The sequence below is a fragment of the Phascolarctos cinereus genome, unplaced genomic scaffold (assembly GCF_003287225.1).
Source record: "Phascolarctos cinereus isolate Bilbo 61053 unplaced genomic scaffold, phaCin_HiC Scaffold_3;HRSCAF=262, whole genome shotgun sequence".
In the NCBI taxonomy this organism is placed as follows: Eukaryota; Metazoa; Chordata; class Mammalia; order Diprotodontia; family Phascolarctidae; genus Phascolarctos; species Phascolarctos cinereus.
In genome coordinates this window covers 71,301,292-71,321,154 of record NW_027555736.1, presented here as the reverse complement: position 1 = coordinate 71,321,154, position 19,863 = coordinate 71,301,292, and the positions used below count along the sequence as shown (strand labels likewise).

At 40.7% G+C, this 19,863-nt stretch overlaps 2 protein-coding genes and 1 long non-coding RNA gene across 3 annotated transcripts in view; 1 reads left to right on the top strand and 2 right to left on the bottom strand.

The window, feature by feature from the left end:
• Positions 1–1,589: 1,589 nt before the first annotated feature.
• LOC144456175 (uncharacterized) lies at positions 1,590–9,383 on the bottom strand. Its single transcript, XR_013485085.1, has 2 exons — positions 9,325–9,383; positions 1,590–1,920 (listed from the first exon to the last, which is right to left on the bottom strand). It is a non-coding gene; the product is annotated as an uncharacterized LOC144456175 (long non-coding RNA).
• FAM25A (family with sequence similarity 25 member A) lies at positions 3,530–9,523 on the top strand. The gene is made up of 3 exons (XM_020997070.2): positions 3,530–3,653; positions 8,774–8,848; positions 9,351–9,523. The coding sequence occupies exons 1-3, from the start codon at positions 3,581–3,583 to the stop codon at positions 9,470–9,472; spliced, it is 270 nt and encodes an 89-aa protein (XP_020852729.1). The 5' UTR covers positions 3,530–3,580; the 3' UTR covers positions 9,473–9,523.
• Positions 9,524–18,041: 8,518 nt separating this feature from the next.
• GLUD1 (glutamate dehydrogenase 1) overlaps positions 18,042–19,863 on the bottom strand; it is a 37,546-nt gene continuing 35,724 nt past the window's right edge. The window contains exon 13 of the mRNA XM_020996904.2: positions 18,042–19,570. Within this exon, the coding sequence (XP_020852563.1) occupies positions 19,451–19,570 (120 nt within the window). The 3' untranslated portion in view covers positions 18,042–19,450. The remainder of the gene's footprint in view (positions 19,571–19,863) is intronic.

The following is a 19,863-nucleotide window of genomic DNA, read 5'->3' as shown; positions in this document are numbered from 1 at the left end:
GTTGAATGGAGACACACTCTCATGTAGGAAGTAGAATGCTACACTTGGAATCGGGAAGGTCTGGATTAGAATCCTACCTCAGACATATACTAGCTGGGCAAGTCATAATCCCTCTGGGCTTCACTTTCCTCAGCTGTAAAGTAAGGGGCTGGTCTTAGTGACTGATAAGGCCCCTTCCAGCTGTAAATCTATGAGCCCATGGATAATGGGGGTGGTTTCTATGGTCTTATGTGGTTATGGTGAAAGGGTCCCTGCACTTGGCATCTCAGCTCTGTTGCATACTAGCCACATGACCCTATGTTATGCTGTCTTGACTGTAGACAAGTGCTATAATCTCTCTGAAACTCAGTTTCCTCATATGCGAAAAAAAGAAGCAACAACTCCTACCACCTACCTCAAAGGTATAAGGTGAACAAAACCTTTGAAAACTATAAAATGCTACAGAAATGGGAATTGTTCTTTTTTCTTCCTTGTGTGTATTAAGATGTCTCAGCTGCTTTGCCCACTTGGAGGTAGAGCAGTTGGTGAAAAGAGAGTTGGATTTGTAGTGAGGGGAACTGGGTTCAGATTCTGGCAATGCTACTTACTCTGAGACTGTGGGCAAGTGACCTCACCTCTCTGGTTACCTCATCTGTAAATGAAAGAGTTGAATTAGATGTTCTCTGTTGTCCTGTCTACCTCTAAGCCTATGATCTAACATGACTTTGATGAGGATATCCTGGTTATAGGACAACATGATTTCTGGCTTTAAACTTGGGATGACTAATAGAGTGGCTTATCATAAGCTCCTATCCACCCAATATTGGAATCATATATGCACGCACATACACACACATACACACACACACACACACACACAGAATCAAGAGACTTGGGATCTAGTGCTGACTCTGCCACATATTGTCTGAGTGACCCTGGGCAAGTCACTAGACCTCTCGGTGTTTTAGGTAGCATTTAGTTGCAGAAAAGGTACTCATCTGCATTAATAGAGCAAATTTCCTCATCCAGGAGCCTCCTATATCAATGAAATCACAGGTTCAGGCCTTGTCCCTATCCCTATATGTTTTAGTGTTTTAAGATCTAAAAAATATTTTACAAACTTCATTTCATTTGCCCATCTTGACTCCTCTGTGCGTTTCTTATCTCCACTTTTCAGTTGAGAAGACTGGAGTTCAGAGAGGTTAAGTGACTGGACCAGAATCACATAGCTGGTAAGTGTTTGATGTAGGATTTGAATTCAGATCTTCCTGACTCTAGATCCACAGGTCTTCAAGCAAAAGCTGGGTAACAAAGGGGATTCTTGTTCAGGTACTGGGCCTCTGGGGTCCCTTCTTACTCAGAAATTCTAGGTAACTTCTTTGGGTTGGTTTCCTTCTCTGTAAAATGAGGAGCAATATGGCGTGATGGAGAAAGAAACAGATTTGGAGTCCCAGAAACTAAGTGATCCTACGATTTTGGCTTTGCTCATTATTCCCTGGGTGACCTTGTGAAAGTCACCATATTTCTAGATCTTACCTTCTTCATGTGAGAAATAAGGGAGCTTGACCAGATGATTATTAAGGGCTTAGAGTAAGGAGGTATCAATAATATTTCATTTGGACAGAAAGCATTTTTTACTTAAGTCTTTTGGTATACATGTACTTTGTTAGCTCTGGTGAGCTTACAGAGAATGACAGAACAATGAATCATCATTGGAGAAGGACACTCACCAGACAAGGAGAGTGGAGACTCACACCAGCTAAGGGGTCTACGGGTGGGGAGGTAGCAAGCAAGGGTAATGGTCAGGAGAGGAAACTAATAGTTTTTCAGAGGTCCCAGGCAGGTAAATCTAGAGTCCTTAGAGCTCTTTAACATTCTATGACTTGGAAAAGACCTGTAGAAGTCCCTGTACATGTGAACAAAGCCAGTGTGCCACTGATCCTGAAAAAAGAGGACAAAGGGAGAGAATGGTAAATTATACATCAGTTGGCTTCACCCCAGCACCTCCAGATTATCAATAGGTAATGAGTTATGCCAAGATAAGCTTTGCATGTAGACAGAGAGTGTAAATTAAGCAGGAGGATCTCAAAGGTACAAAGTCCCTGTCTCCAAAACTCTTCCTTTATTTGTCTACCTTTTGCCAGTGAATTTCTGAAAGACCTTTGGGGCAATGATTTTCAACATTTTTCATTTCAAAAAGTTCACACATTATCCACATGATAGCAATTATATTGTCAGTACCTGTTGTTTGAGAAAATACATGATGAAAAAAATGATTAGTATATGGCCTTGGGGTGTGTGTGTGTGTGTGTGTACATATATATATATATACATATATATATATATATAATATATATATATATATATACATATATGTATATATATATATACATATATGTATATATATATATATATACATATATGTATATTATATACATATATGTATATATATATGCATATATATACATATATACACATATGTGTATATATACATATATATATGCATTTGGACATCATTTGCAACAACTCAGAGGCTGAGAAATTCAGCAATAAGTAGTTACTGAACACTCAGTATGTGTCACACATCATGTTGGATTCTAGGGATAAAAAAGCCAAAAAAAAAAATAGCTCCTGCCCTCAAGGGGTTTAAACAGAGATGAAAAAGGTACAAAATTAATACAAAGCAATTGGTGGTGGTGGTGGTGGTGGTGGTATGATTGGGGACAATCAGAAAGGCCTTGTAGGACATGGCACTTTGACTGAGGGAGTTCAGGATTCCAAGGTGAGGAAGAACATTTCAGGCACGGGAAAGAGTCTGGGCAAAAGTGAGAGATGGGATGTTGTATGTGGAGAAATAGATGACCTGTAGATCAGGTTTGGGGATATAGAGTAAAGGGGAATAATGTTCTCCAGCCAGGCAGGAGTCAGAATGGAAAGCTTCAAATGCCAACATCCTTATTTTGTCTGTGACATGGTCATCCCTGTGAATTAGCAATATCAACTTAGCAGCCACATAGAGCAGAGATAAGAGAAGGGAGAAGCTGGATCTGTTGGGTTTTGGGGTTTTTTTCGGGGGTGGGGATTAAGGCAATGGGAGGTTAAGTGACTTGCCCAGGGTCACACAGCTAGTGAGCATCTGAGGCCAGAGTTGGACCCCAATCCTCCTGACTCCAGAACTAGTGTTCTATCCACTCATCACTTAGCTGCCCCTGAATTCAGTTCTGAAATCCACTACCACAGAGATGTTTAGAGGACATATTCATGCCTGTGTTGAGTGTGAAGGTTTTGGCACCTAGTATAATGCCTAGCACATAGTACGTGCTTATGGATTGTGAATATCTACTTAGCAGTGAGCAGAAGGGCACTCACTTCCTTTGGTTTAGGGCTTTGCTTAAAATCCTGAGGAATCAGCCTCCATATCTTCTTCCATGTCCTTTGATGCTTCATGGATTAATCACCACCAGATCTTCCTGACTCCTTTAAGGTGACACCCATTGCCCCATGGACATTTGGAGGAGCCCACATCTGCCTATAAAAAGCCAACGCTAGGAGGACTCGCACAGTATTCATCTCACTCCTCAGGAACGGGCCAGGTAGAGCCATGTTTGGAGGTTTAGGGAAGCTTGCTGCTGAGGGCCTGGCCCACCGGGCTGAGAACGCTACTGAAGAAGTAGGTAAGTAACACTGCCCCCCAAATTACTCCATCTGAAAGGTGGGTTAGGGAGTATAAGAGGCCCAGGGTAATCTAGAAGGGGCTGCAAACATGGCTCTGGTCGTCTGGGATGAGGGTTTTGTAGGTTTGGATTTGACATTTTGTTTTCTTTCCTTTATTCCACTGCTTTGGAAGAAAAAGAACTAGTAAACAAATTTACTACTTCTTATCTCTCCCGCTTTACTCAATTATGATAAAAGAACAAAAAAAAAATCATAGACCATCCTCTCTCATCTGCTTCCCATGGTAGGGCTATGTAGGGGAAGGGAGGGGGAGAATTAAGTCAGGTAGGGTTAAAATTGCCCTTCTGGTTACTCTGCAGAGGCCTTGCTCTCCCTGGGAAGATGAGAGTTTGTTTTAAGAAAGGCTAAGCCAAGAGCACCAGCCCTGAAGTCGGGAGGACCTGAATTCAAATCTGGCCTCAGACCAAACTCTTGACACTAGCTGTGTGACCCTGGACAAGTCACTTAACCCCAATTGCCCAGGAAAGAAAGAAAGGCTGAGCCAGTTATGCTGGCCTCAACCAAAGGAATCTCCTAACCAATTCCCTCCATTTCTCCAACTCTCCCATCTTCTGGTAGATGTTGAGAGATTGAAGATAATCACTGAAAGACTCCAAAAGGAGGAAGCTTTTGTGAGACTAATTGTAGAGCCTGCTCAGACTGGCCTCCAGGCACCACACAAACCTGTTCAACAGCAACGCCTGCTGAGGATGCCCTGGCTAATTAGGGACTCGGGGCCTGGAAGAAGCACACTGCTCCACTTGAGTATGACTAGTCTAAAGAGTGCCTAGATGCTGCACTGATGGAGGCCAGCAATGGGCCAGGGATGGACCAAGAAGAGGCACCTTTGTAATCTCTGTGCCTTCGCTTCCTGGAACGGTGGTCTGTGGGAAAGAGCGTGGGGAGTTAAGCACCCTGGTTTTTAGAGCCACCTAGAGGCATGACTGTGGGCCTGTTTCTTCATCTGTAAAATCAAGGGGTTGGTGGAGGTGATTGCTAGCAACCTGTGAACAGCTAAGAATCTGTGAGGTAATTGTAACAGTAGCTTACATTTTATATATTCTGTTTATAAAGTGTTTTCCTCGTATTAATCTTCAGGGAAGCTGACACTCAGATCCTGTAATGACTTTAAAAGATGACAGCCAATTTATAACATGGGGCTTCCCAGAAAGAAACTTTGACAGACATTCTGTTCAAAAGCAATTTTTTCTGATAATTTTGTAAACAAATATCCAAAGGAATTTTATTTTTACCTTGGAGGAAGTTTTAAGGCTGTGTACTTGAAGAAAGAACTGATATTCTTCCCCTCCCTTCACTTGGCCTCAGTAACTAATTAACTATGGATATTTGCACAAATTAAAAAGTGGATCGACAAGGTAAGTAAAAAGCCACCCTCTGTAGTAGAGCTCAAAGAGGCTGTAGGGTGAAGGGAGTACCTTCCGATGAAACAGGAAGCCTATTACTGCCAGGTGGGCTTTGAATTTAAATGGTGCCTTTAATCTAGAAAGCTCACAGATACTTTCTATTATTCTTTAAACTGTCAAATGGGTCTCAGATGCAAGAGCTTTGAAATGAACAGACAACCTTATTTCTCTTCAATCCTTTTTTCATTGTTTTTTATAGTGTTTCACTTGGGTGGGGGGGAACCTGGGATTTGGCTTTCAAAGATAACAGATTTCCTTCTCCTAGTAATCAGGTAGGCAATAAGGCTGTGATGGGCCAAGCACTGTGCTAAGGACTAAAGAAACAAAGAAAGGGGGATGAAAAACAGCTCCTATCCTCTAGGAGCTAAGAGGCTAATGGGAGAGACAACATGCAAAGAATATACAAACAACTCTGGACAGATAAAAGATACACAGGATCAAAGAGAGATAATCAACTGAGAGAAGGCACTAGCATTAAGCTGGGTTTCTGACTAACGGGGGAAGGCCATTTTTTAAAAATTTAGCTAGGCCTTAAAGGAAGCCAGGGATGTCAGGAGTCAGAGGTGAGGAGAGAGAATTCCCAGGCCAGTGAAAACGCCTCAAGTCAGGAGATGGAACCTCTCCTCCTCCCATTCATTCTCTCATGAGTCTCAGCAATGTAGAGAGAGGCAAATGCAAAATGGAGCAGAGCCATTTTCTTGAGATTCTTCCCAGCCCTGTTGGTATGACAGAGATTCAGAGTAACTAGGAATCTGGACCAGAGGGACCAGCCTTCCATTACTACCCTTTCTGACCTACGCATCTTTGTGAGACGTCTTATCACAGATTCTTAGAATTGGAAGAAACCTCTGATACCGTCTATCCAAGCTGTATCTGAACCACATCCTTTCTATGTCGCCCCTGTTAAATGCTCATCTAGCCTTCCCTTGAAGACCTCAAAGAGAGAAGCCACTACCTCCCAAGGCATCCCAGCATGCTTTTGGATAGTTCCTATAGTTGGAAAGTTTTTTTTTTCCTTAGGACAAGTCTAAATTTGCCTCTGGGCAACTTCCCCTTACTCTTTGTTCTATGAGGGGGTGGGGGTGGGGGTGTGAAGCAAGCAAAATAAGTCTCTGCTTAAGTATAATCCATGATCTAGGTCCAATGATTTAATTTAAAAAAAAACTTGAATATCAGTTCTAGAATACTGCCTGACAATAAATAAAAAAAAATAGAAGTGACTGGGAACTTAAAATTGGGATATGTACCATTCTCTGACTACCCAAGCTCTTCACACTCCTGCCTCTGGATTTCTAATACTTACAGTATATATGACTTTAGTGTTTACAAAGCTTTCCTCCCAGCAAATTTAACAATTTAGCAAATTTTTAAATGTTTACTTTCCTCACAGCAAGGTACCGAGGTGTGTATTTCCAGTAATATTCTCATTTCAGAGAAAGGAAAACCGAGACTCAGATATTGAATGTCTTGCCCAACCAGGGAACAACTTTGGGGTTATTAAAGTTCTGGCATCATGAAACAGGAAAACAACTTATACTATAACATCAACTGTGTAAAAAGCAGCAGTTTGAAAGACTTAAGAATTCTGAGCAACATAATGATTGACCATGATTCCATAGGGCCCCCTGACAGAGGGGTCATAGCCATCAGTCAGGCAGTCAACTCAAATTTATTAAGTGGCAGTGACTATGTATCAGGCATTATGCTAAATGATAGGCATACAAAGAAAGGCAAAAAACAGTCTATGTTCTCAAGGAGCTCACAATCTAATGGGGAAGACAACATGCAAACAGTTATGCACAAACGAGATATAGATGGCATAAATTGGGGGCATTTCAGAAAGAAGGCTTTAAGATCAAGGAACACTAAGAAAGTCTTGTAGATGGCGAGACTCTAGCTGAGACCTGAGATACACATTTTTGATCATGGCCAACATAAGAATTTATTTTGCTTGACAATTAATTGTTACAAGCGTTAAAAAAAAAGTTGACATCTCTGGTAGTGACCTATTTTCACAGTTATTGGGCCATGCTAACACAGAGTAATCAAAAGAAACGTAAACTCTGTATCTTAAGTATATTTGCCACTGATAATCTGACCAGTTTGACAAGGAGCCTGGAAGGGATTTTTTAACCAAACAACCTATGGATAGAGATGCCTTACTTGTTACTAGGAGGAAGGATGAAGCTCTGACTATTGCTGAGCATCCAGAGGAAATGTCTAAGACAAAGGCAAACTGAGATGAGAATCAACTTTCTAAAATTTAAACTTGAAAAAAGTTTGTAGGGAGTCGCTATTTTAGATCATAGGTTGTTTTGTTAAAATTGTTCTGTTTATAGAGCTAAAGAGAGTTAGATCTCTAATATTTTGAAGCCCCTTTGACACTGGAGTTTTTAATTTATTGTTTTCTTAGATCTATTTATCTGTCTCTAACCTGTAACCTCCTAATCTCCAGACTTCTACCTCCAACTGCCTGTTGGACATGTTTTTAAACAGATATCCCATACACATCTTAAACTCAATATGTCCAAAATGGGATTCCTTGTCTTTCTTCTACCCTCCCCTCTTCCTAACTTCACTGTTATTAGTATGTACTAGTATTGTCAAGGGCAACACCATCCTCCCAGGCTTACTTGATGCCTCACTTTCTCTCGATCACATATCTAACATGTTGCCAAAGCCTTCATAATATCTCTCCTGTAAGCCCCCTTCTTTCTTTCACTGCCACTACCCTGTGCAGACTCTTGTCCACACCTGGACTATTCCAATGGCTGGCTGGCTGACTTCCTTGCCACGTCTCCCCTCTCTAGTCCATCTTCTACTCAGCTGCCAAAGGGATCTTACTAAAGTGCAGGTGTGACCATGCTACTGCCCCTCGACACCCCCCAACCCGCATTTAATAAACTCCAATGGTTCTATTACCTCCAGGATCAAGGGTAAAATCTTCATAACCTCAACTCTTCTTTTACTTTATTCCCCTTTCAACCCTCACCCCCACTGCAATACAGTGACACTGGTCTCCTTGCTCTATCTCCTAATTCTGGTGGCATTTTCACCGTCTGTCCCCTATGCCTGAATTTTTCCCCTGTCATTTCTATTGCCTAGTCTTTCTGGTTTCCTTCAAGTCTCAGTTAAAATCTCACTTTATACAAGAAGCTTTTTCATATCTCCTCAATACTCATACCTTCCTTCCACTGATTACCTCCAATTTATACTGTATACATATATTTTTATCAATATATCCTGTGCATATGTGCATACATATATAAACATAAATTATATGTACTATATAGACCTTGTTGTTTATAGCTATTTGCATGTCATCTCTCCCATTAGATTATGAACTCCTTGAGAGCAGGGATTGTCTTTTGCCTTTCTTTGTATCCCCATGACTTAGCACAGTACCTGGCACATAGTAGGTACTTAATAAAAGCTTATTGATTTTTGCAATAAATGGACTCATTTGTGAACAAATCATATTGAATTAGTCTGGAATTAGAGTTGGAAACAAAAGGCCAATAAAAACCTTTCCCTCGGAGGTTATTTATTTATATTGTATGTTATCAAACATAATATAATTTATTAGCTTAGGGTTATGCAAAGTTGCAGGAATTTAAGACCACTTATTTCTGTTTTGTGCTGTCTTTTCTTCCTAGTCCACAAAGCTGAAGAAGTGGTCAAGGAAGTGGTCAAGGAAGTAGTGGAACATGCCAAGGAAGCCGGTGAGAAAGGTATGAGAAATTCTAAACCAGAGAATTTAAAGATAAATAAAGGCAAATTTAAGTTGATATGCCTAAAGTGGGCCTATAAAGTCAAATTCTCTTTTCTCCTCAATGATACCAGCCTTTATCTTTTCTTGTTATTCATATCTATGAAAGTCTCTTAAGTTTTGTTTTTTTTATAGCCAGAGAACACATTACTTTGAAAAACCAATCAGAAAAAAAATGCCCCCAAGAGACAGGCAACCTTTACAAGCTTAATGACTTATGGGATACTTAAGACTACGTGAAAGTACTTTGATTGGTCAAGGAAAGTGTTGCCCTCTCATTGCTATTCCTTGGGTTCCATTTGGTAAAGAAAAAAAATCATCAAGTTAACAGCATCATTTCAGAGTAACAGACAGTTTGTGTGGTATAATTCATAAGGACCTGCTATATCTTATGCCATACTACAAATAAGAAGCTGAACAATATTCTTTTACTCATACCTTCTTCTTCTCTTTATCCTCGAAAGCCATTGAAAATGTAGTCAAAGCTGCAAAGGAAACTGAAGAAAAAGCCATGAAGGAGGTGACCAACACAGTGACCAACACAATAATGCATGCCAGCGAGGGACTGAACAGACTGGGACAATGATCAGCACCACCATCACAGCCTGGGCACAATAAAAAAGCCATGTGAATTCTATTTTGGGTACTGATTTCATTGCTTACCATTGGAAAAGAAATTAAGAGAAAGTCTTTTTCCCTCTAATGATTCAAATCCTCCAAACAACTGAGTAACAACTCATGGTACAGTGGGAAGAGTATTGGATTTGTGTCAAAAGACCCTAGTTCAAATATTTATGCCACCACTACATTTGTGACCTGGGGAGGGTTGGGTAGGATGGCCCCTAAGGTCCCTTTTAGCTATAAATCTATGATCTTATAAACTCCTATGCACTTGGCATTCTATGTGTTGAAAGTAGGGCAACAGTTTGACAGTATACAAACAAGTAATTATGTTTCTCTCCTAGAGAGGTTGTTCCCCTATGACTGAAGGATTTCTAGCATAGATGTTAAACATTTCTTAACAAATTTTCAACTCCAACTTACAAACTAGGCAAACAACCACCAATACCCCAATATTTGAAGGGGACCTGAAGTACTGATTATATTTTGGCTCATTTCCCTAAGGAAGAAGACTTCAAAACCATTCCTGCTGGCAGATTCTGGTATTATTTCAATATAATCTTGCTAGGTGGCAGATTATAACCTAATCCTAATTCTCAGGCAGTATAGTGGATAGAGGGCTGGACTTGGAGTCAGGAAGACTCTAAACTCAGACACTTAGCAGATGTGACACCAAACCTTTCTTTTTCAATTTCCCCATCTGTAAAATGGGGATAATAATAATAATAATAGATTCCACCTCCCAGGGTTGTTGTGAGGATCAAATGTGATCATATCCGTAAAGCGTTTTGCAAACCTTTAAGTGCTATATAAATGCTAGATTATTATTAGAGAATCTGAATTTTGCTATTACCCATTAAGTACACCAGAAGAACTGGAAGATAAGTCATATGGGTCGTTTCCCCACCCTCCTCCACTTCTACTTACTCTGGCCTGTAAATATTTATTTAGTTGATGACTTTTATTAGCAGCTTTTCATTGCTAAGGACTATGCAGCTCGAGGGCAGCTAGGTGGCAGTAGCCAGAATGCAGGGCTTAGAGGCAGAAAGACTCATCTTCCTGAGTTCAAGTCTAGCCTCAGACACTTACTAGCTGTGTGACTTACTAGCTGTGTGACTCTGGGCAAGACACTTAACCCTGTTTGCCTCTGTTTCCTCATGTGTAAATGAGTTGGGGATGGAAATGGCAAACTATTCCAGTATTTTTGTCAAGAAAACCCCAAATAGTGTCAGGAAGGGTTGGACACTATGCAGACCAAGCTATTTGCAGATGAGGAAAAGAAAATGGATCCAGGACATCTGTGGTGAGGCAATGTGGATAGGAAAAGCACTGGATTTGTAATTAGCCAGATTAGGTTTGAGCTCTGGCCTTCCTGCCTAGTAGCTACGTGACCCTAGGCAAGTTTATCTCTCTGTCTGAGGTTATCTGGGGTATTTGTACTCTTTACTTTGAAGGGCGGTTGTGAATGATAAATGACAAAGTATAAGCAAATATTTCAAGCATCTCCCATTTCTTCATTGTGGGTACTCCTCTATAACTTAAATTTCCTAAATTCCAAAGTCCTAAACAATCACTCAGTTCCTCAACTTGCCAACCTTTCAGGATCTCTGCAAGTTTTAAATTAGCCTGAACAGGAATGCCTGTCTTTCTTTCCACTTTGAGATGCCGCGCAGGTGAATGACCATTTCTGTTAAAAGCCTTAGGTAAAACAGAGGATTAATTTGTAAGCAAATGATTCACCTGACCCAGAACAGTACAACCAGCCTTTTCAATCAATAGTTATTTGCTCAATAAAAAGAACTTTGGATCGTTTTTCAAAGAGTATGTAAGTTTCTGTGCTGGCCTTGCCTAAATGCCTGTGTTTACGGTTTTTATAAAATCCTTTATCTGATTAGTTAGCTTCTGTTCAAAGTACAAGGTAAGACTGATAAAATGCAATTTATTTGCCATCCAAATGAGTATTATCTCCCAAAATAGATATCTCAGGGGGTTATATTCATATACCAATATATAGATACATTTTTTAAGGAGCCAAGGGACTGGAGTTCTCCTCCCCCATCCTCACTAAAAAAGCAAATAAAACCTCTTTAGCACCCAGCTTGATTGCCCACCTCCTATCTTATATGTGACTTTTGGGTAGATTCCAAAAACCAAATCCCCTCTCCTACCTCTGAAGGCAAGAACATATTTCCAGCAGTGGCATGACTGGGACAAGTGGGTATCTTCCTAGAAATCAATTTGAAAGAGGAAGGATTTAATTTAGCCACATCTGGGATAAAGACGAGGAAATTGCAGCCCAGAGGGGTTCATGACTGGAGAAAAGTCACACAGACCTGGCATAATAGGGCTGAATTTTGAATCAAGATCCCTTGACTCTAAAGCCACAGTCATATTACACTGCCTCTCTGCCCACTCTTTGTATTTTCATAAGAAATACTCTAGCTGAGTGGTGCAGTGGATAGAGTTATGAAGATCTGAACTCAAATCCTGTTTCAGACATTCACTAACAGTGACTTTGGGCAAGTCCTGCAAGGCACTCTGTGTGTCAGTTTCCTCTTCTGTTAAATGGGGATAACTAGCACCTAGGGTTGTTGTGAGGATTAAATGAGATGAAGAGCTTTGCAAACCTTAGAGCACTATATAAATACTAGCTATTCTTATTCTTATTCTCTTTTGCTCATGTGGTCATTTCTTGGTTGTTACGGTAAGCAGCCTCTCTACTTAGCTCATGGCTAATCAGCTGTAGTCCTTTCTTGCTTTGACAATTCAGGATAGGCCCCTGATTTGCTCTAAACCAGGCAGCATGCAGCAGAATAAATATTTCTAACTTGAGGTTCTCATTAGAACTCTAACGTAACCTAAGAGGGCCCCCCCCCCGCCCCCGTTCCCCTGTAGGGCACTCTTTCTTAGGCATCTTGTAGAACACTGTCAGAGCCTCGGAAGCCTTTCAGATTTTTTTGGTGGTCAATCCTGTGATTTGGTGTGTGCGCTGTCTGTAACCACGCTTATTGGCTGAAAGCGTTGCAGGATACTCTGCAGATCAAATTAAATGTTTATTCCCTACCCTACTCCTATTTCTAAACCTAATAAGTTTGGATAGTTCCTATTTTTCTTTTAACCCGCTGCAGCTTCTAAGGGTCAAGGGTAAGATTGTTCAACTCTGCTCCAGCTGGTTTAAAGCCAATGTAAAGACTGTAGTTGAATTGACCGTATTCTACCTTTTTTTTTTCCGGATGAAAAAGATCAGTTTAACAAATAACTTTGCCTACTAGATTTTCTTTTGAAACTTGGACCTAAATACTACAAAACCAACTAAATGTTACAACTCTTTCTTGCAGACTAAGCAGTGTAATTATTGTGAATCAAATTTATCAATGTACCTAGAGAATTAATTCAATGCTATATCCAAGTTAATGATAAAAAAAAATCAACAGTTCCTATTATAGAAACTTAAGAGACTTCAGAGCTAATCTAGTCCGTTTCCTACTTGAAGCATGAAGTTCTTGATGATTTTTCAGCCTCCTATTAAAAAAATCCTCCAGAGACAGAGAACTGAACACCACCCTCAAATAGGTCCATTCCATTTTCAGGCAGGTTTCATTTTTATATTTAGCCTTAGTTCTTTTGGGGGTGAGAGGAAAGAGGAGTCAAGTCACACAAGTCTAAGGTAATAACCATATAATTGGTTTTTTTGGAAAAATTTTATATATTTCCCCCCAATTACATGTACACGTAATTCTTTAAACCGTTGAAACAAAGAGTTATGCCTATATATTCTATTTTCTTTTTTTTCCTTTTTATTATTATTATTATTTTTGGGGACAGCTAGGTGGCACAGTGGATAGAACACTGGCCCTGAAGTCAGGAGGACTTGAGTTCAAATCTGGTCTCAGACCAAACACTTGACACTTACTAGCTGTGCAACCCTGGGCAAGTTAACACTTAACCCCAATTGCCTAAAAATAAAAATTAAAAAAAAAATTAAAACCTATTATTATTTTGGGCCAGGCAGTGGGGTTAAGTGACTTGCCCAGGGTCACACAGCTAGTAAGTGTTACATGTCTGAGGCCGAATTTGAACTCAGGTCCTCCTGAATCCAGGGCTGGTGCTCTATCCACTGTGCCACCTAGCTGCCTCTCCCCTATATATTCTAAACAGAATATTCTATGGCAGTTTCAAGAACTCTTACCGTCCTGGTTACTTTCCTCAGCATACACTACATCTTCTCAACATTCTTACTAAGAGGAGGCACCCAGAACTAATAATATGATCAAAGAAAAGATTTATAGTGAAATGGTCACCTTGCTAAAATATGCACACATATCCACACCTACACCCACATGCTTGGAGATGTGACAATGTGTTATTTCAAAATTGTAATATATCAAAGATCAAGTGAGCCAGAATTTCTGAATGAATCCTATACCACTGGAACCCCAAGCTCCCACCGGTACTTTACTGCCTTTCTTCTAATTGCTAGGACCTACCCTCTATCCCCCACTTCCCATTCCAAGTCATTTATCCCCCTGACCACCAGTAATTCGTTTCCTCCAACATGAAAGCTTTCTCTCCACTTGTGTTGTTGGTATGCATAACAAACATGCACCACTATACAATACATACCATTGCCTCCAAAGCCACTATGGTGCTTCAGAGCCTCAAACATTTCAAGAGAAGCTAGAGGAGTTTTTAAAGTGTTTGTATGGTTGTGACTATATTTGCTCTTATGTGGGTGCTTTATATGGCCAAGAGGTAAAGATGCCAATTCTATTTGGAAAAGTGACCAAAACCCCATGACATTATCTTTCTCCAAAGAGACATTAGTGCTGGATAATAAAATTAAACAGGACAGCATCAAGACACTTGACAAAAAGGAAAGGGAGGGAGAGTATAATAGGACAAAGAACTTCTGACAGTCCTTTAAAAGGGGTGACCCTTTCAGCAAATAAAGAACACAGAAGAGTGAAGCAATTCATACTGGGGCTAAATGAAGGTTTCTAGGCATAACTACAAATAAGTAGCATTTATTAAGGGCTAGGGATATAAAGAAAGGAAAAAATAGTCCCTGGCCTCAAGGAGCTTACAATCTAATAGGAGAGACAACATGCAAACATCTATGTACAAGTAAGGTATATACAGGCTAAATTAGAGGTAATCTTGAGGGAAGGTACTAGCTCAAGGAAGATTAGAGACTTTCTTGTAGACTGGAGAATTTAGCCAGGACTTGAGGGAAGCCAGGAGGAAGAGACAAGGATGGAAAGAGTTCTAGGAATGAAACTAAACAAAAATGCCCAGTCAGGAAATGGAACATCTTGTACAAGAACAAGAAGGCATTAGTGCATTACAGAATATATGGGAGGAGGGGTGGTATAAAAGACTGGAAAATAGAAGGGGGCCAGGCCATGAAGGGCTTTGAATGCCAAAGAGATCTTTACATTAATTCTGGAAGTGATAGCGAACCATTAGACTTTACACAATGTGGGAGAGTGGGGGTGGGACATGGTCAGACCTATGCTTTGGGGAGATCACTTTGGCTGGTGAGTTGAGGATGGACTCTCCCCAGAGACTTGAGGCAGAGGCAGAAGACTACTGCAGTAGTCCAGGTACGAGGTGATGAGGGCCTGGGGGCAGTATTAGGAGGGAGGATGGTTTGTAGGGGAGATGCTGATGAGAACAATGTGATCCAATGGCCATGAAGGCAGCTGAAGGGAGTGCTGTGGAGGGCTTAGAGTTTGGTCAGACATTGAAGCGGCCAAGGCCACCCACTGCATCCTGGGACATCACCAGTTGTCTTAACTTTTGTCTTGCCACTGGACTCCAATAACTCTGGAAGAGGGAGTGAGGCTGACAACTTCGTGTGACTTAAATCCAACTCTTGCGCAAGTCAAGACGTTACTCCATGCTATCATTGGTCTTCGAAAACAAAGGAAAAACAAAACAATAAAAGCAAAATCTACAAGCTTTGGCAATTGCTTGGATGTGGAGGATGAGAATATGGAGTCAAAGAAGACATCTAGGTTGTGGGCCTGGGTGACTAGAAGGATGGTGGTGTATCATACCACAATAATATGGAAGATAGGAATCAAGGCAGATTTGAAGAAAAGATGAGCTGTTTCAGACACGTTAGTTTAAGATGTCTGCAGGACATCTACTTTAAACTGTCCAAAGAACAGTTGAAGATGCTAGACTAGAGGTCAGGGCAGAAATTAGGGCTGGCTGGACAAACAGATCTGAGAATTATCTGAATAGAAATCATAGTTGAATCTGTGGGAGCTGATAGGACCACCAAGCAAAATAGTCTAGAGGAAGAAGGCAGCCCAGGACAGAGGCTTGGAGGAAACATCCTTTTAATGAGCATGATTTAGATGAATACCCAGCAACTAAGACTGAGGAAGTAGTCAGAGAGGTAGAACCAGGAAAGCAATGCTGTAAAAATCTGGAAAGATCAGAGAATAAAGGAGGTGATCATCAATGCCAAAGGCTGCAGAGAAGTCTAAAAAGGATGAGGATTTAGAAAAGGCAATTATATTTGGCATTTAGAGCTTAACTTTGAAGGGAGGAATTTGGGCTGAATTAGTTGAATGATATGATCCAAAGCTAGCCTGCAGAGTCTAGAGAACTCCTGCAGAGGAGAGGAAAGAGCTGCATGGACCTGATTGTTGAGTTTACCTTAAAAGGGAGCATACAGGATGACAGCAAGCAGGGATGACTGGATCAAATGATGGGGGAGATATGGGCATAGTTGTCAGCAGCATGGGAGCCTCTGTCAGGGAGAAATGGAACATCAGTGGGGAATGGGATGACAGAAGGAGCAATCTGTTTGAGAAGATGGGATGGAATGGGATCATTTGTGCATGAAGGAGTTTGCCTCGACAGGAAGGGCTAGGCTACTTCATTATGGGAGACGGGTGGAGATAATGAAAGCATCTGAGATATGGGTGATGAGGATGATTGATAGCATGATAGCATCATAGCATGGAGGCAGGTGGAGCCAATGAGAGCTTTGCTGCAGTGAGGGCTTAATTGAAATTAAGTGAATATAAATTTATCATATACCCAATCATGGTTTTGTGATTTTCTCCCACTTTTCTTCTAAATAGGAGGAAAGGCTGTGGGAGCTTGCCAGCGCAAGATCTTTGATACTTTGATAGGGTAAGGAAGCAGGTGACTCAAAAGAAGACAGGGGGACAGCAGGAGGATTTAACTGCTTCACCAATGGGTCAAGATAGGGAAGGGATAAAAACACAGCCAGTGCAGTGTGAAAACTGGGAGTTGAGGGACTGGAGGTCACAATGTACACAAAGAAGAGTTAGGGGCCATAAGGCAGAAGAAAAGATGGAATATTATCATTTAAAAAATCTGATAAAGGAATTTCCAAGTTCATGAATATGGAAGTGGAGCATTTATGAGTGATGGCAAGATCTAAGATATGACTACCGTTGTGTGTGGCTGAGGTGAAGAAATAGGCCATGGGAAATGAGAAAAGTCAAGTAACTGTGAAGTTAGGGTATGAGGGAGTGTCAACATTGTTGAAGTCTCCTATTATCAAGGCAGAGTTTGCCTTCACCTCTTGAGTGGGTGATATATTTGGGTTGAATGAATCTCAAAGTAGGAATGGCAGTACAGGGAGTGTTGGAGGTAGCAAAAGCAAGGTAAGGAGTATGACCCCCTCACCACTCTCAGTGACTGGAAGGGTCTGAGGGAAAGTGTAAACACTGCTAGAAACAGCAGCCCAGGAGGGCACATCATCGGAAAGTCCAGTCTCAGTGAGCACATGTCAAATAAACAAGCATTTATTTACCTCTTGCTATGTGTGCTAAGCCCAGGAAGACAACATATAGAAGGGAGCTGACATGGAAGGGGAAGCAGGTGTGTGTGTGAAGGTACTCAAGCATGGTGGCCAAGTCTGGAGAATGAAGGACGAAGGATGGCTGGTCTGGGCCCTTCCGCAAGATGAGAATTCCAGAGTACAGTGGAAGGGTTGGGTAGATCAGAAAACGGGATTTTAGGAGCAGCTAAGTGGTGTAGTGGATAGAGCTCTGGCCTTGGAGTCAGGAGGACCCGAGTTCAAATGTGACTTCAGACATGTGACATGTACTAGGTGTGTGACCCTAGGCAAGACACTTAACCACAACTGCCTTACCAAAAAGCAAAAAAATAAGGAAAAAAAAGAAAATGGGATGTTGCTGGGACTGTGAACAATAGGGATGGGGAATAGCTTTTGTACAATGACAGCCAGGGTTTCAGAATTGCTGGGATGGGAGTGTTTGATGGAGTGAACTATGCTAATCATTGAAGAATGAGGTCAGGGAGATTATGGGTGGAGCAGGGGAAAGGAAGAAGCTCAGGTAGAAGCCAGGAAGCCCAGGAGAATGAGCCTGTATTGAAGAGGGAGCAGTGAGGCTGGGCCTTCTCACAATTATGGGGTTCCAGGAAGGGCCTCACAAAACACTGAGTTGGCCTCAGGATGAAAACATATCACCTGAGTACACAATTAGGTATGAAATTTTGAAAAAACAAAAGAAACAACAGGCTTGAAAAAGATGAACTTTTAATAATTGCTTTTATCAACCTGTTAAGTCATACAGTTACAAAGTAGTTAGAAAAAAAAAACCCATGAAATTTGTGATTTTTTTTTTCTGTTAAAAAAAGGGGGAGATGGAGAATTCTTTCATTATATAAATAATATCTGGCACTTCATTGGGCCTCTAGACAAAAGGCCTTCCCCAAATAACCCCAAAGAAGTGAACCTGTCCAAAAACAAAACAAAACCACCAGATCTGATCCAATATTGTGTCAAGGGCCACTTTGTTAGGCTTGATTATATTCAGAATGTGAGATCTCTAAATAAAGAGAAAATACAAAGATTTCCAGAGACTAAAGTCATTGGCCGATATAGCCACCAGCTAAGGTCCAAATGACAAGGCCAAAACTGTTCCTGGTTAGACTTCATATTTTAATTCATTTTCAATGAGGCACCATAATACCTAAACAACCTTGAGATCTGATCAGATCTCAAAGCAAAACAAACCATAAACCCCACCTCATTTTTATTATGATTAAGAGGTTACTAAATTTGCTGGAGTATGTCAGGATTATATTTAGCAAAGTTCAGAATATTTTTAAATGTTAAAAGAAAAACAAGCCCCATTCATCAGTCGAGTTATAAAGACGAGAACTTGACTTATTATGAACTGGATTTTAGTTTCTGCTGGATAACTGTACACAGCTGATAAACTATAAATGATACTGTTCTTTTCAGGTTATAAAAATACTAGCTTCTTTCATCCACATTTATAGGCATCTCACTGCTTGAGTCAAAGTTAGGTTTGATAAATGATTAAAGGCAATTTTATTACAGCAGCATGGTTTTGTTTTTTGTTTGTTTTTCTTAGAAAGGAAGGAAAGTTGACTAATGAAAAACAGTCTATAATTCTGCAACAAGTCAAATGGAGGTATTTTGCTGATGTAAAGTAACAATCTAACTCCCTGCAGGATGGCCATCCTAGTCATAATAAAGCTCTCTGGGAAGTCTCAGGCAGGTCACAGCATTCACCAAAACTGCAATGAGCAGGTACAGTGAGTGAGTTGACCCCTAACACGAGCCACAGGATATTTGCCTGCTGTAGCAGATGACTCCGAGGTGGGGAGGCAGCCTCAGGAGTGGGCGGTATGCCTGGAGAGAAGGCATTTTACCGAGTAGCAAAATACACCAAATGGCCCTCAACTGAGAGAACTAGTTATCGTTAGACCCATGAGTCTGAGTTTAAAAAAAATTAAAGACTAATCTGGACTGAAACTGGTTGGGAAGTGTCCACTACAGTAAATCACAAGGGAAAAAGTATTTCTGTGGTTACATGTAAACTTGTGATAGGCTGGAAGAGGACGTAGAACAGGAGGAGGTGGTGAAGAGAGAATGCCAAGAGAAGCACTGCTGACTCGCTTATGTGATGGTCAAACCAGCTTCATTATACACTTTGAAGATCTTCTCGATGGCGTTGACATAAGCAGCAGTTCTCAAGTCCAGCCCCAGGTTATACTTCATGGCAGTGCGCATAATTTGCTGAAATGTAGTATGGAAAATGTGTCAAAATAACCAACTTGGCCATTTACTCTTAAAAAGCCCCCCTAAGTAGCAAATAAGACATACAACAGCTGTGGCTATTCAACCTTGATTAGTCTAACAATAGCTTAACAGAACCACAGTCTATTTATTGAAGTAAAAAAGTTGTGATTAAGACAATTATAACCAATGTTTATCTATTAATTATAACCAATGTTTATCTATTGATAATGTTGCTCAGTCTTAATGATCCATTTACGGTTTTATGGCAAAGATAATGGAAGTGGTTTGCC